The 13,779-nt window shown below is 29.0% G+C and overlaps 1 protein-coding gene across 1 annotated transcript; it reads left to right on the top strand.

The window, feature by feature from the left end:
• The first annotated feature begins 1,717 nt into the window (after positions 1–1,717).
• On the top strand, positions 1,718–5,093 carry LOC145594969 (LOB domain-containing protein 1-like). The gene is made up of 2 exons (XM_081651321.1): positions 1,718–2,002; positions 4,463–5,093. Exons 1-2 carry the CDS (start codon positions 1,718–1,720, stop codon positions 4,829–4,831), a joined length of 654 nt encoding a protein of 217 aa, XP_081507447.1. The 3' UTR covers positions 4,832–5,093.
• Positions 5,094–13,779: the final 8,686 nt, after the last annotated feature.

Below are 13,779 nucleotides of genomic sequence, written 5' to 3'. Positions count from 1 at the left end.
TATATAGCTAATTGATTGTCACATGAGGGTTTCACAAGCTTTCAATTTTTCAATATATATACCTAGTTCTTTAAGTTATATGATCTACAAACCTTATAATCTCAGTTATGCTAGGTCTACTACTCAATTGCAATAGTCCATATTCAACTACGTATACGGAGTAGCCTCAATAGAAAACTCGAATACAAGTCTATGCTTCTTAGATTGCCAAGGAAAATGAGAATTACTTAGGGCCTGTTCTCTTCATATTATTTTCAGTTAAGTTAAGTTCAGTTCTTAATTTCCTCCTCTCATAAAATATTCAGTTCAGTTCAGTTCCAATAAGTTCAGTTTAGTCAGTTCAGCTTAGTTCAGTCAATCAGAACAGACCCTAAAGTATTACATGACTAGTAACTAATCTCTAGGTATTTGGGCAAGAGGCCCCGGCTAAATCATCAAAGTAATTTGCTTGTAGAGTAAGTTGAGGTGCAGCATGTATAAGGTTGCCTTAACCAATTGTACTAGCAATGTATCTTAATGCACGGCTTAAAACTTTTTGGTAATAAACCCTAGGTTGCTGAATAAAACGAGTCAGAGTTTACAATGCATATAGGAAAGCTCAAGCCTATAGTGAGTCAAGATCAATCCTAATATAACCTAGAAATGTTAAATATAACCTAGAATAACCTTCAAAAAATTCCAAATAATAAATTAATAAATAAAATTAAATTGGATGACAAAGTACATGTCAAATGAGAAAATCTAAGAACATTTGAAAGTATCACATTTAATCAAAAAACTAAGATTAAAACTCTTCTTCTAGTTTGCTATACTAGTAGTGTTCATCTTTGCTAGGATATTGTAATAAACATCCTTTTTCTAATTTCTTTATTATTAGGCCTAATACCAATTTTAATTTATATATTGAACCGATTTTAGATAAAAGAGTGAATCATAGTAGGAGCTAGGAAGAAATTTTTTTTTTTTTTTTTTTTTTGGCTAAAAAAGTAGGGACTAAAAAACCTGATCTACTTGGATACAAGATTCTTTTTTTTTTTTTTTTTAATTTTTTTTTATTTTATTTTGCATGACATACGTACAAAACACCACGCTCCATTCTTTGAGCTCTACACTTAACTAAAGTTTTAATGGAACATTTCCCTTTATTTGATTGTTTTTCTTCAAAGAAAACAAGAGATCTAAAATTTTAAACTTATAATTTGGATAAGAGGGAAAAAATAATGTTTTAGAATTTTTAATCCGGAGTACTAATATTGACTTAAAATAGTTTCATACTACTAATAAACCAAGCTTATTGTTCTAGAATAAAGAAAAACGGTGCGAGATAGACTTGAAAAACCAAAAGTCTATTAAAATTCTAATTTCCATACCCTTTTTTTGAAAAAAAATTAAAAAAAAAAAGATGTGAAAACCCAAAACTACCCTAGATAGACATTTCTCTACTTGGAAAAATATCACCACCCAAAGGCCACGTAAACCCAAAAAATTGGGCAAATTAATTACTAGATGACGTCATCCAAGACTTAGCTTACGTAATCCTGACCCAAGAACTTTCTTCGCGGACTATTCCTTATATTTTCTTCACACATAATGGACTATATATATGTACATCACTTCATGTACTTTGCTAACCAAAATATTCTAACTACACAATTCACACTAGTAAACCAACACAACTTCTTCGTCGTCTCTTCATTTTCTCTCTCTAAAAATTATAATGGAAGGTAACACTAGCGATATTGTAATGTCATCACCCGTAGGAGGGGGTGCATCGCCGTGCTCCCCCCGGTCTCCAAACTCTCCTCCTTCTTCCGGACATGGTTACCAGACAAGTTCTGGTAGCCCACCGGTTGTAATGAGCCCGTGTGCGGCTTGTAAGATTCTTAGACGTCGGTGTGCTGACAAATGTGTGTTGGCTCCTTACTTTCCTCCTACTGATCCCCTCAAATTTACTATTGCTCATAAGGTTTTTGGTGCTAGCAATATCATCAAGTTGCTCCAGGTATATATTCTATATCCTTAAATTAATCGTTATTCATAAAGTGATGCTATATGGCTTCAGCAAATTTCATTTTCATTTATATTGTTTTTATTTAATCCCTCTATTTTAACAATAATCAATAAATTATACCGCAAATTATTATTATTGTTATTACTTCGTATATATTGTAGCAAAATGTCTTTATTTTAATTTTATAAAATAACAATTAGATACATTAAAAAATGGTAAGAGTCAAACTCGTATCTTGAAATTAATACAAAGTCAATTATTATATATGGTCTACTCGACAATGGTGGAGAATACGTTAGCATAGTCATTAGGGCATGTAAGTCAAGTCCCTGCGATTGACAGAAGGTTCTACAAAGAAAATTGTAAAGGAGAACCACAACTTTTACATGTTCAATCTTCAAAAACACATGTTAGTTGTTAATGTTTGTAACTAAACACCCCTTTTGTCTTCTAAAATTGTATCATACCCTTCCTTCGCTTTTTTAAGTGTTGGTTCACTCTAAAGCATGCATTTCATTTTTCTCGACATATGGATTGATAAAGGAATAATATCTACTGTAAAAGGAATGAGACAAACTCAATGAAATCTACGGAGTATAATTTTGCTGGTATATTATGTATTGTTTGCCATAAAAAATAAATACATTATTGGTCGATAAATTATCAACTACTTAGAAATTTTGCACTTTGTATTCGTCAATAATGAGGCCAGCAAGTTATATGATCGAAAATTCATTCCATGTCTAATTGGCTATCAATCTTGGATAAATGAAAATGATGACAATATCGATTATTTTAGGATAGGATAATAGGAAATTAATAAATCCTTTACAATTTTACCAAGAAGTAGAAAAAAAAGCTTAACTAAACAAAAGCAAAGTACTGATTTTTGGACAAAAGAAATAATTAATTTATTTATTGATCAAGTATTAGCTATGAACCTGAACCCATAAGCTAGAGAGCTAGATATTAACTATTTTAGATAAAATTTGTAGCATACTTTCAAATTTCGATAGCTACTACACGTTATTAAATCAAAAAGTAAAGTACCATTTGGTATAATACAAGGTCCTAGGTTGGTAATCCTTGACTAATAAAATCATATGATCATATTTATAAAGTCATATTTATACATGAAATTGTGATTATGAAATTCACTTTTCTTTTTTAAAGTAAAATCACAAAGTCAAAATTACATACTTTACCAATCAAAACATGCATAAAAAAGCATGATTAATGATAAAGCGGGTTAAAATTCTATTGGTTAACATAAAATTTTTTATTTCTTTGATCAATTATATGTCAATCTCAAAGAAATAATTGATTACAAATAAAATAATATTTTTTCACATTAAACGAGGAGGATTTGGGACCAATGACAAGGGAACACATAACCCACTAAACGGTATCAAGTGTTAATTTCATCATGCAAAATGGTCAACTCGTCCTATCACTTTAATTAGGATAAACTATATACTTAAAAAAAAAATGAAAATATATAAATGTAACACTATTATAAATTATGTGGGTCAAATAACCATGCATATTGTCCAAGCATTTACAACCACAATCCATAAAAGATTAAAAGTACATTGTCCTTATATGTACATACACTTGCATTTTCACATTAATTTGTAGCACCCTAAATTGTTGCATTTCATATTTAGAGTTTTAGACCTTTTTATTATGTATGAACACATAATTTTTTTATACTACTAAAGTCACACGGTTGTAATAATTTTTTTTTTAATAAAAAAATAAAATAAAAGATCTATATGTAGTGATCCAATTGCATAATATATATACTTATATTTGATATTCGTATCTTTAATAATATGATTTTATATTTATATGTACTTCGTAATAAAATTAGATTACGTACGTTATCCATACATTATTTAAGCATTATATAGATATAATCAATTTTTTATCTTAAAAGTACTATCATAATTTTGAAAACTGAAAATAAAGTAGGACTTAAAAAAATGCATGGCATTGAATTTTTGTTGATTAACGAGTATTTTGTCTTTTAATAAATGAGGTTTGGAACTTGTCTAATTAGACGAGAAAGGAGAAAATGATTTGATGTTCATTTTATTATTAGTGTCTTATTATTTCACATATATTTTAACTTTTGCAATAATTTCATTCATGTATAATTTCAAGGTAATTCTAACTAATAATAACTAAGTTACAAATATTCACCAACTTGAGGGACAAAAAACTGGGCTTCAATTGACCTTTTTTTTCTAGGTGGGGAAGGAATTTTGACTGTACCATATATTATTGTCTCTATAATAGTTAGATGAAACACTATTCAGAAAGATAGGGTACTTTTTAATTTTGTATGATATGTTATAAATGCATTCATATACTTAGGATCATATATTATACATCATATGACATTTGACTAACATATGTTATTTTTATGTGTGAATTATTCATCATCAGGATCTTCCAGAGTATCAACGAGCCGATGCAGTAAGCAGTATGGTTTACGAGGCGAATGCTCGGCTTCGTGATCCGGTGTACGGATGTGCCGGAGCAATATGCCAGCTTCAAAAACAAGTTAGTGAGTTACAAGCAGAATTAGCAAAAGCTAAGGCAGAAGTTGTGAACATGCAATGCCAACAAGCTAATTTACTAGCCTTTATTTGCATGGAAATGACGCAATCTCAAGATGTTGTCATGCATAACACCACGTCCTCGTCATCGCCACCACAAGACCCGTACGAGACAAGCCCTAATAATAACAGTTTCTTGAATTTCTATGATGATAACAACACTTTAAGCTCAATTTGGGAGCCTCTTTGGACTTAGAAGAAAATTTGATATGATATTTGATGTTAGACATTTTTTTTTCAACAAAATAAGCCTAAAATTCTTACTTAGGAAAGAAATTAAATGGGAAAAAAATAGTTGTTTCATTAAGTCATAGTTTTATTAGAAGAAGAGAGACTTTGAAATTGGAAAAAAAAAAATAAAGAGGAAAAATGACGGTAATGCTATCCTTTCAATGATAGCACTTGTTAGCTACTATAACTAGTATACTAATTCTTGTATCAAACTTATCTCTTATTTGGTAACCTAATTTTATCATCTGTAGTATTAATATATTTTTTATTTAATTTCTCTCTTGGATCTTTTCATGATTATTATCAAGTAACTAATCGATCGATTTATATATACGTCCCTTTCTTCTGAAACATTTTTATGGAGTATTTAGTTTTAGACGGTGGAATTGAAATATGTATCGGTGTAGAGAACCATAAAAGATAGTAGTACAATGTTTTGTATACTCGTATATAATACAAGTATTGATTATGAAATCATGATCATGTATAATTCATGACCGTTCAATATTAATACTTTACCGATTAAACTAGCTGAGGTCCACAAAGGTGGAAGGACGATACATACATGATATGATAAAGACAAAATGGAAGCTTAATGTCAACGATTTATGTCTCCTGACTTGGTGTTGCGTTTAGACTTCAGCAATTGTGAAAAAGTACAAACTATTCGTTCTTTTAGAATAAACATAGACGAGAAAATTCTCCTGCTGTCAAACAGTGGACTAAGAAATTTCTGTCGATATAATAGTCTTATCGACGTTATCATTGATCTATTCCAGCTTACTATGACTCCTGGCTATAACATGTTCTTTTTTTCTTTCTTTAACGCGGCATGTTCTAAGTTTTTAACATCATCATAACTGACTTAAGTACTGAAACGTCATATAAATAGAATATATAGGAAGTTTCCTTGTGAGGGGAACATACATGTTACGACTGTGAACAAATAAAATAATGTTAAGGGTGTATTCTGTTCACCTTATATAAATTAAAATAGTAAGTTTTAAAACAAATTAGGTATAACCGCGGTTACTTAGGACTAATCAAGTCCAATCTCTTCGAATATTTGCTTCAAATTGTTAGTGGGAAGTTAACTCCTAACGTATAGGAATGTGCTCTATTAAGTGATTAGTTTGTGTTAGTGTGTGGAGTCTTAAGAGTAGTGGCTTGGGTTTAGTGAAATAATATTAGCACGCATGATCTAACAATCATGGGAGCAAGTTCCTTAATTTTAGTTTAGTTTTGCATGCACTAATCATATGGTTACATGTAGTATGTTTTTCAAAGGATTGAATAGACAAAAAGCTCTTCTTTCCCCTATATCTCTCATCTCTCTATTTATAATTTCAACATAATTAGGTGCACATATAACATGAAAATCGATTAACCAGATGTACTCAGGTCTAACAAATTAAGTTTGATGATATAAGTTCGGTAAAGAGAACACACATCCTTAAAAGCACTTAGCTTTAAATATCAAAACACGTTCCAATAAAAATTAATTTTGACTATGTCATGCCTCAAGTCCTCTACGACCAACCAATATGGGGTTTCATTACCTATCAATGAGTCGGCCCGTCGGGGATTCGGAGTCTAGGGGCAATGGTTATGTGGACTCGGAGTCTAGCTAGGGGCAATAGTTATATGGGCTACATTTTCTATTTTGGGACTATCTTGAGGTTTATTCTATAAATTTTTAGGAGTACTAAATAAATTTCTTATGTTCGTTATTAAACTACATCATTCTGTAATATGTATTATATTCAACATTTGTATAGACTTACTCTCGCCAAATTTTGAGACGCACATACCTAACACCTAACACATTGTTAGTAAGCAAGCCACGTAACTTTATGCATGATTGTTTTGTTCTACGCATTAATCTTTTCCACAATTCCACTTATGTTACAATACAATGTAGCCAGTCTATTACTTGCTATATCTTCTCATCTTGATAGATATGACAATGTCCAAACTTCGAATAACATGTTTCTTATTCTAATGAACTTTCTTTTCTTTTGACGGGCATGTTTTAGCATGTTATGTATACAAGTCATTGAAACGTCATAAAAATGATTTGAAAACATGTATATATAAATTGTCATATTGATGCTAATATTTGTGTCGATATATGTTTACTAGTATAGGAATAATAAATTAACAATGCATGTCTTTTGTCCATTAATGTATATACGAATGAAGAAGTGATAGTGTAATACTACTAGCCGCAGAATTTAGTGACCCATTTGGACCGTTCACTTTATATTGTTCTAAATTCTACAATAATATTAATAGGTTTGAAACAGAAAAAGAAATCGCCTACAAAACAAAATTTTGAGCAGCCTAGTTGTTAATCCATTGAAGAATTTTTTTACTAAAAGTTAAATTAATTAAGTAAACAATTTGGCAACTAATCTTAGTTAATAGTCTTTTTAGTGTCTTTATGAAAGGTATGTGATGTCAACAAGCACAATCTGTTTTTGACTTGTTGTTGCTCAATTAGTATAATGACTTTATGTTATAAAAAAACTGATTCCACATTCATATAATAAAGTTATTTATCATCATCTATAAAGTATTATTTACGATTATAAAAAAAAAAAAAAAAAAAAAAAAGTATTATTTTCATTTTTTGATATAAGTGATGGTGATTGCTTGTTTAATAGTTGATACTCAGGAATATATTTTATACCTTATCACACGCCCCTTTACACGAGAACTCGTTAGGCTTAAAGGAGGAGATGGATACTTGTACCAAGTCAACCAAAATGTTAAGCTGATGGTTGAGGCCCACAAATATGTTTTATACTTTATAAGTGATACGAAGTATACAAGAGAATATAACAACTCCAAAACAATAATCAAGGTCAAGCTTTAAAAGTGATTTCACGTGTGATATTCAAAGAAGGAAAACTTTACTTTGAAACAATAATCGAATTCATCTTAGCTTAGTGAACTAATAATGATACATAACACAAAGTTTTTGTCCGTCGTGTCGGTAAAATTAATGAGAAATTATGAAAATCTACTTTCTTAAAGCATCTACCATATCGCTTTTGTTGTGCATGCAAGGAGACAACAAATCCTTTTTCATTATGATCATATTATATATGTTCATATTACCATATATATCGGTTGGACTTTCATAGAAAAAACACCTTAAATGTTAGATTGTGTTTAAAGTTTAATAAATACTTTTTGTACTTTGTAATTAAATTGCAACCGTGTAGATGTATAAGGTGTTATAACATCAAAATAAAAAAATAAAATAAAAAATAAAAAAAGTCAAATATATTTTGTGAAAATTATAAGATTATTGTAAAGGGTGACAAATCATGTTTCTTAATTATTATACCCATTATTAGCCTCACCATGCCCCAATTAAACTCAAAGTTGTTTGATTAAATTAAAAATCACATTAATAAAGTTGTTACTGATATTTTAAGCAACCTTGGATTTCTAATAGTTTTTTTTTTATTTTTTATTTTTTATTTTTTTTAATAGAAAAAATATTTCATATATTAAAAGTCATACAACATCTACAATAGAGATTTGATGTTAACAAATACGGAGTACATAAGATATTGAATCAAATAAAATTTTCCTTCATAAAAACTACGATCGTCGAGTTGATCTTGCACTGTGGAACATTTTCCGCTTATATCGCTGGAAAGTACAGCTTGTTGGAGAGACATCCGCTTTTGTAATAGTTAGCTTAGTCTCAAAATTATTACTACCTCTATCTCTAATTAAATTTTTGCGACTTTTGATGGTTTCTAAGTGTAAAATGAAGAGAGAAAGATAGAGATGCATGTGATGAAGAGAGAGATATGACAACTTATAAGGAAAAGAAAACATTTGTTAGTAAATGATATGAAACATCTATTTTAATTTTATTTGTGAATTTTGCAATAATATGAAATAAGGAGCTAGTACATACAAAGTATTTATTTTGGTTAGCTCATTTTGTGCTCAATTTTTTTCCATTTATATGTTTATTTTATCGAAAAGTTTAGGGTAACTCAAAATTTTGGTTAAATATGTACTTCCTCCGTTTTCTTTTACTTGCAACACTTCCCTAAAAAGGAAATATCGCAATACTTGCAACACACTATAAAAGGAAAGTTACTTTAGGGAAAAATTATACTATTTCCCTTATCTAAAGCACATGGCCCACTAAATTACACTCCTAACAACCACTCATCCCATTTTAAAGTGTATTATATCATGTGAACCCAACATTTCTTAAATACCGTGAAAAAGTGTGTGTTGCATCTAAAAGAAAATGGAGGAAGTATATGATTAATGATATGGTGTAGCATTTTTAGTGAATTTATCAATACTAAAAATGTCAATATTAACACACTTCTTTCCCGTATATTTACATATAAACATTATTACTCCAATATTTGCCGATTTTAAATACAATATTTCTTGAACAATCATATTTTAATTCTGAACAACTTATGCAAAATCTTAAACGAATCTAAAGATATGATACCTATAAAGAGTAATATGATAGTTGTATTCTACCTAAGTAGATAATCGACAGATCGACAAAACAGGCCAAAATGGATTTGATTCTTGACAACAGAAGAAATAAAATGCTACACAAGTAGAGTAGTCAATTCAATTCAATTGAGATCCAAAAATCTGACTACACACTTCCAAAAGTTCATGTCCAACGTAACACTAGAACCATTGGTATCTTAGCTTCTTGCTGTCGGCTTTCGACTTCTACTGCATCATAGATCGGATTGTTCATACAAGCATTGTTACTTAACTTTCTAGATAATTTATTTTGTTATGCTATGCCCTTTTTAAAACATACTTGTACATTGTAATTAACTATCTACTAATTATTTATGTACCTTCTATAATAATCTTTCTTGGATTATTTGTCAAGAATGTGTGTTGCAAGTAATTGAAACAAATAATGTATAATGAATTATATCCCTCCATTTCTAATAAATTGTTCAATGTTAAATATGTAGACATGCTAATGCTTATATAAATGTATTCTTTAAGCATAAATATACATATTTTAAAACAATAAAACATACGCGGTAGTCATATGAAAATTTGTTAGATAGATTTCTTATTACCAAAGGTAATAATAATTTTTTATTTTTAATACCTAGTAAATTAAGAGACAAACTTATCTATACTTCTATACTTTTATACTAAAGTAATCCCCGTAGTTATCCCCTAAGTACACGTGTCACCACCTTATACAAAATTTTCCTGCCAAAAAATATGTTTTTAATTTATTTATTTTTTTGTTATTTGTCATTGAAAGAAGTTTGTTGTTGTATCTTAGGGAGAAGTTTTAGCATTATATTTATTAAGGAATGATGTCAAACAATAATGATTTAAATTAAATTATAAAATATAGTGCTAAAGAATAACAAATGCTACATAATAATATAAAATACTACTTATGATATTATCAAAAAGTATGATTATTTAATTTTTTTTGTTATCTCCTTTCATCTTACGTACATTAATTATACCATAAGTTCACAATGTTTATTGTACTTTTTTTTATTTATGTTTTTTATTTTTATTTTTTTGTAGTTATAATAATTTCGTTTTGTACAGTTTCTAGTAAACGATTAATGAAATACTATTGTAAAATCGTGCATAGCACGGGTTTGAACCAGTAACTTAGGCCCTGTTCTTTTCACCTTAAAAAAATAATATTAAATTAAAATAATTTCAGTTCAGTAAAAATAAGTTCAATTCAGTAAAAATAAGTTCAGTTCAGTAAAATTCAGTTTTCTTAAAGAAGAATTATAATAGAAAATCAGTAAAAATAATTTCAGTTCAGTAAAAATAATTTAATTTCAGTAAAAATAATTTCAGTTCAGTAAAATTAAGTTCAGTTCAGTAAAAAAAGTTCAGTTCAGTAAAAATAATTTCAGTTCAGCAAAATTAAGGTGAATCAAACAGGACCTTATTGTCACAAAGTAAGTTGGGCTAACTATAACATCATCCAATATTCCAATCCCTTCTCCGTAGTATTTTGCAGTAAGTTGGGCTTGGGCTAACTGGATTTCATTGGACCAATTGCCATGATTTTACAATGTTAATAAATTGATGATTATGCAGCTCATATAATCATATACAAGTATGACCGACTTGCATGAATCAACCTTCCCCTCATCAAAACCTTTTATGCACATCCGGATGCATACAAACTACAAAGATAAGTCAAGTGTACCAAAAGATGGTTTTTTTGTTCATTTGACTTTTTTTTTTTCATTTTAAATTCTGAAATGAACAAAAAAATATTAATGGGATTTTCTCATTTTAAATTCTGAAATGACCAAAGTATATTAATGGGCTAAAAATTTATAGAGTATACCAATCGATCTTTACAAATTTTTCACTACACTCTAATGTAGGCAATAATCCCTGCACCCCCTTTAAACGACGCCGTATCTCAATTCTCAACTCTGCTTCATTGCTGCCCCCTACACCCTATTGCTCCTGCAGCACCACCTCACGCACCTAACAACTTTCACGTTGCCACCAGCCACAATTAGGCTATTATCCACCGCACAAAGAAAGCAGAGAAGTTACCGAGTTCGAATGCGCCTTTATCAACTTCGCTCAACCTGTATCTTTGCTCGAAATTCGGGGCAGAGCTTAAATGTATATCATAGAATTTGAATTCTTATCTCGTTATCTCTGCAAATTTTCAAGAAGAAAGACAGTGTTAGAGATCAATTCATGGTACCGATATATTTGATCACAAATTGATTATCCTAACTTGTATTCAATCAGTTTAACAAGCAAACTACAAGCCTTATTGAAGCAAAAATAATACTATGCAGGATAAAGAGTATTTGATAGAGTTTAAGTTATGCATAAATTTAAATCTTACTCGTATAAAAATTGATAGTGTATGTTTAGATATCTTAGTTTATTGTCTAGTAGGTTGCTGTGTAAATATTGTGCACTACATAATTAATGAAGGTTGAATACTATGCCTAACTTTACAAATAACAAGCAAATAACACAAGAATCCTAAAGATTGTTTGATCCAAAATTGCCTAATTTTTGTTGGGACTTGGGAGGGAGATTTGACCAAAGGTTGTAATAATGCTGATTTTTGTTGTTGTGGCAGCGACAATGATGAGGCAACAAACAGTTACTCCAAAATGTACAAATTGTTTAATGAAAATGAACATAATTAGCCTCTTAAAATGAACATGTACTTATATATTAGGATAAATGGTTCATTATATATTTATAATATATGAAATATATAAATGTCAATGTTTGAAAGTAAATGATACTTGTATATTATTAACATTTGAAGATCTTCAAAAACAATAAAAAAAAATTTGGATGAATATCTTTAAATTTGAAATTGAACATTTTATAAAATTTAAATAAACATTTATTGAAGTGAAAATGAACATTAGCCAATATATGTACAAACCATTATATATGAATGAACATTTAGCAATGTGGAAATGATCATATATTAGTATGAAAATATGGACATTTATCATAATTCTAATGATCGTTTATTAATATGTGATATATACTAATATATAAATGAACATTTAACAAAATGAAAATGAACATTTAACTAAAAGACATATCCGTTGTTTAAATCATTAAATGATAGACACTATAGGTTGTGCAATCAATTTGATCTCTTATAGTTATCAACTTATCATTTTACTTGTATTGTCAATATATGAAAGTCCCAAATATCATCTAGAGCTCACTAACTTGATGTACATGTATTAATATGACAATGAACATGCATCCATATCTAGATGAATATATTTCAATACAAGAATGGACATCTATTAGTAAAATATTAGTATGTAATTCAAAGAAAATATAATAAATATCTTGACTGTGCATTTAAATTATGGGATTGAACAATTGTAATGTCCCAATAAACATCTACTAAAGATTCAAAATATACATCTATTAATATCTTGACTATATATCTGCTACATGAGAATGAGCATAAGACTTTGGTAAGAACATCAAATCTATTATTGACTATGTATCTACATGTGAATGAGCCATAAGAACACCAAATTTATTTAAAAGCAGTTAAATTTTAGTAAATTTGAACATAATACCCTCTACATATATATATGACATGAAAAATAAGTGTAGAAACTAACATGATCAACATAATATGTAAATGAGCATCTACTCATACATATATGAACATACATTGGAATGATAATGAACATGACATGAAAATTAACAAGCATTAAAATTATATGGGGTTAAACAGTTAAAGCTCCCTACTCATTGTATTTAGGGCCTGTTCATATTTACTTAATTTCAGTCCAGTTCAGTTCAGTTCAGCTCCAATCAGTTCAGTTCAGTTCCAATCAGTTCAGTTCAGTTCAGCTCTTAATTTCCCTCTCACATAAAATATTCATTTCAGCTCAATTAAGTTCAGTTCAGTTCAGTTCAGTTCCAATCAGTTCAGTTCAGTTCAGTTCAGCTCAGTTCAGTAAATATGAATAGGCCCTTAGTCTTTTGTTGCTTGCATAATATATATTTTTGTATTAGTTGTGACTTAAAAGCTAAGTACCACATATACTTAATTAAATTACTTACGACTTCATACTATACATAACAATCTTACATTATAATGTAATTTCAACATGAACATCTATTTATATGAGATTGACCATGTATCTTTATTATAAGAATAAACATGGATTTAAATTTAAAATTAAAGTTTACATCGTTCAAAATGCGATTAATTATATACCCATGTTATAACTTTATAATGAGAATTTTACGATACAAAAATGAAGAAATATCAAGAATCAAATGTACATCTATTATTAGTGGATAAATGACCGAAACATGTAACAATTTAAAAATGAACATTTTACTAAATGAGAATGAACATCATAT

This window comes from Chenopodium album, chromosome 19 (assembly GCF_948465745.1).
Source record: "Chenopodium album chromosome 19, dcCheAlbu1.1, whole genome shotgun sequence".
NCBI classification, from domain to species: Eukaryota; Viridiplantae; Streptophyta; class Magnoliopsida; order Caryophyllales; family Amaranthaceae; genus Chenopodium; species Chenopodium album.
This window is presented reverse-complemented; position numbering and strand designations above follow the sequence as displayed.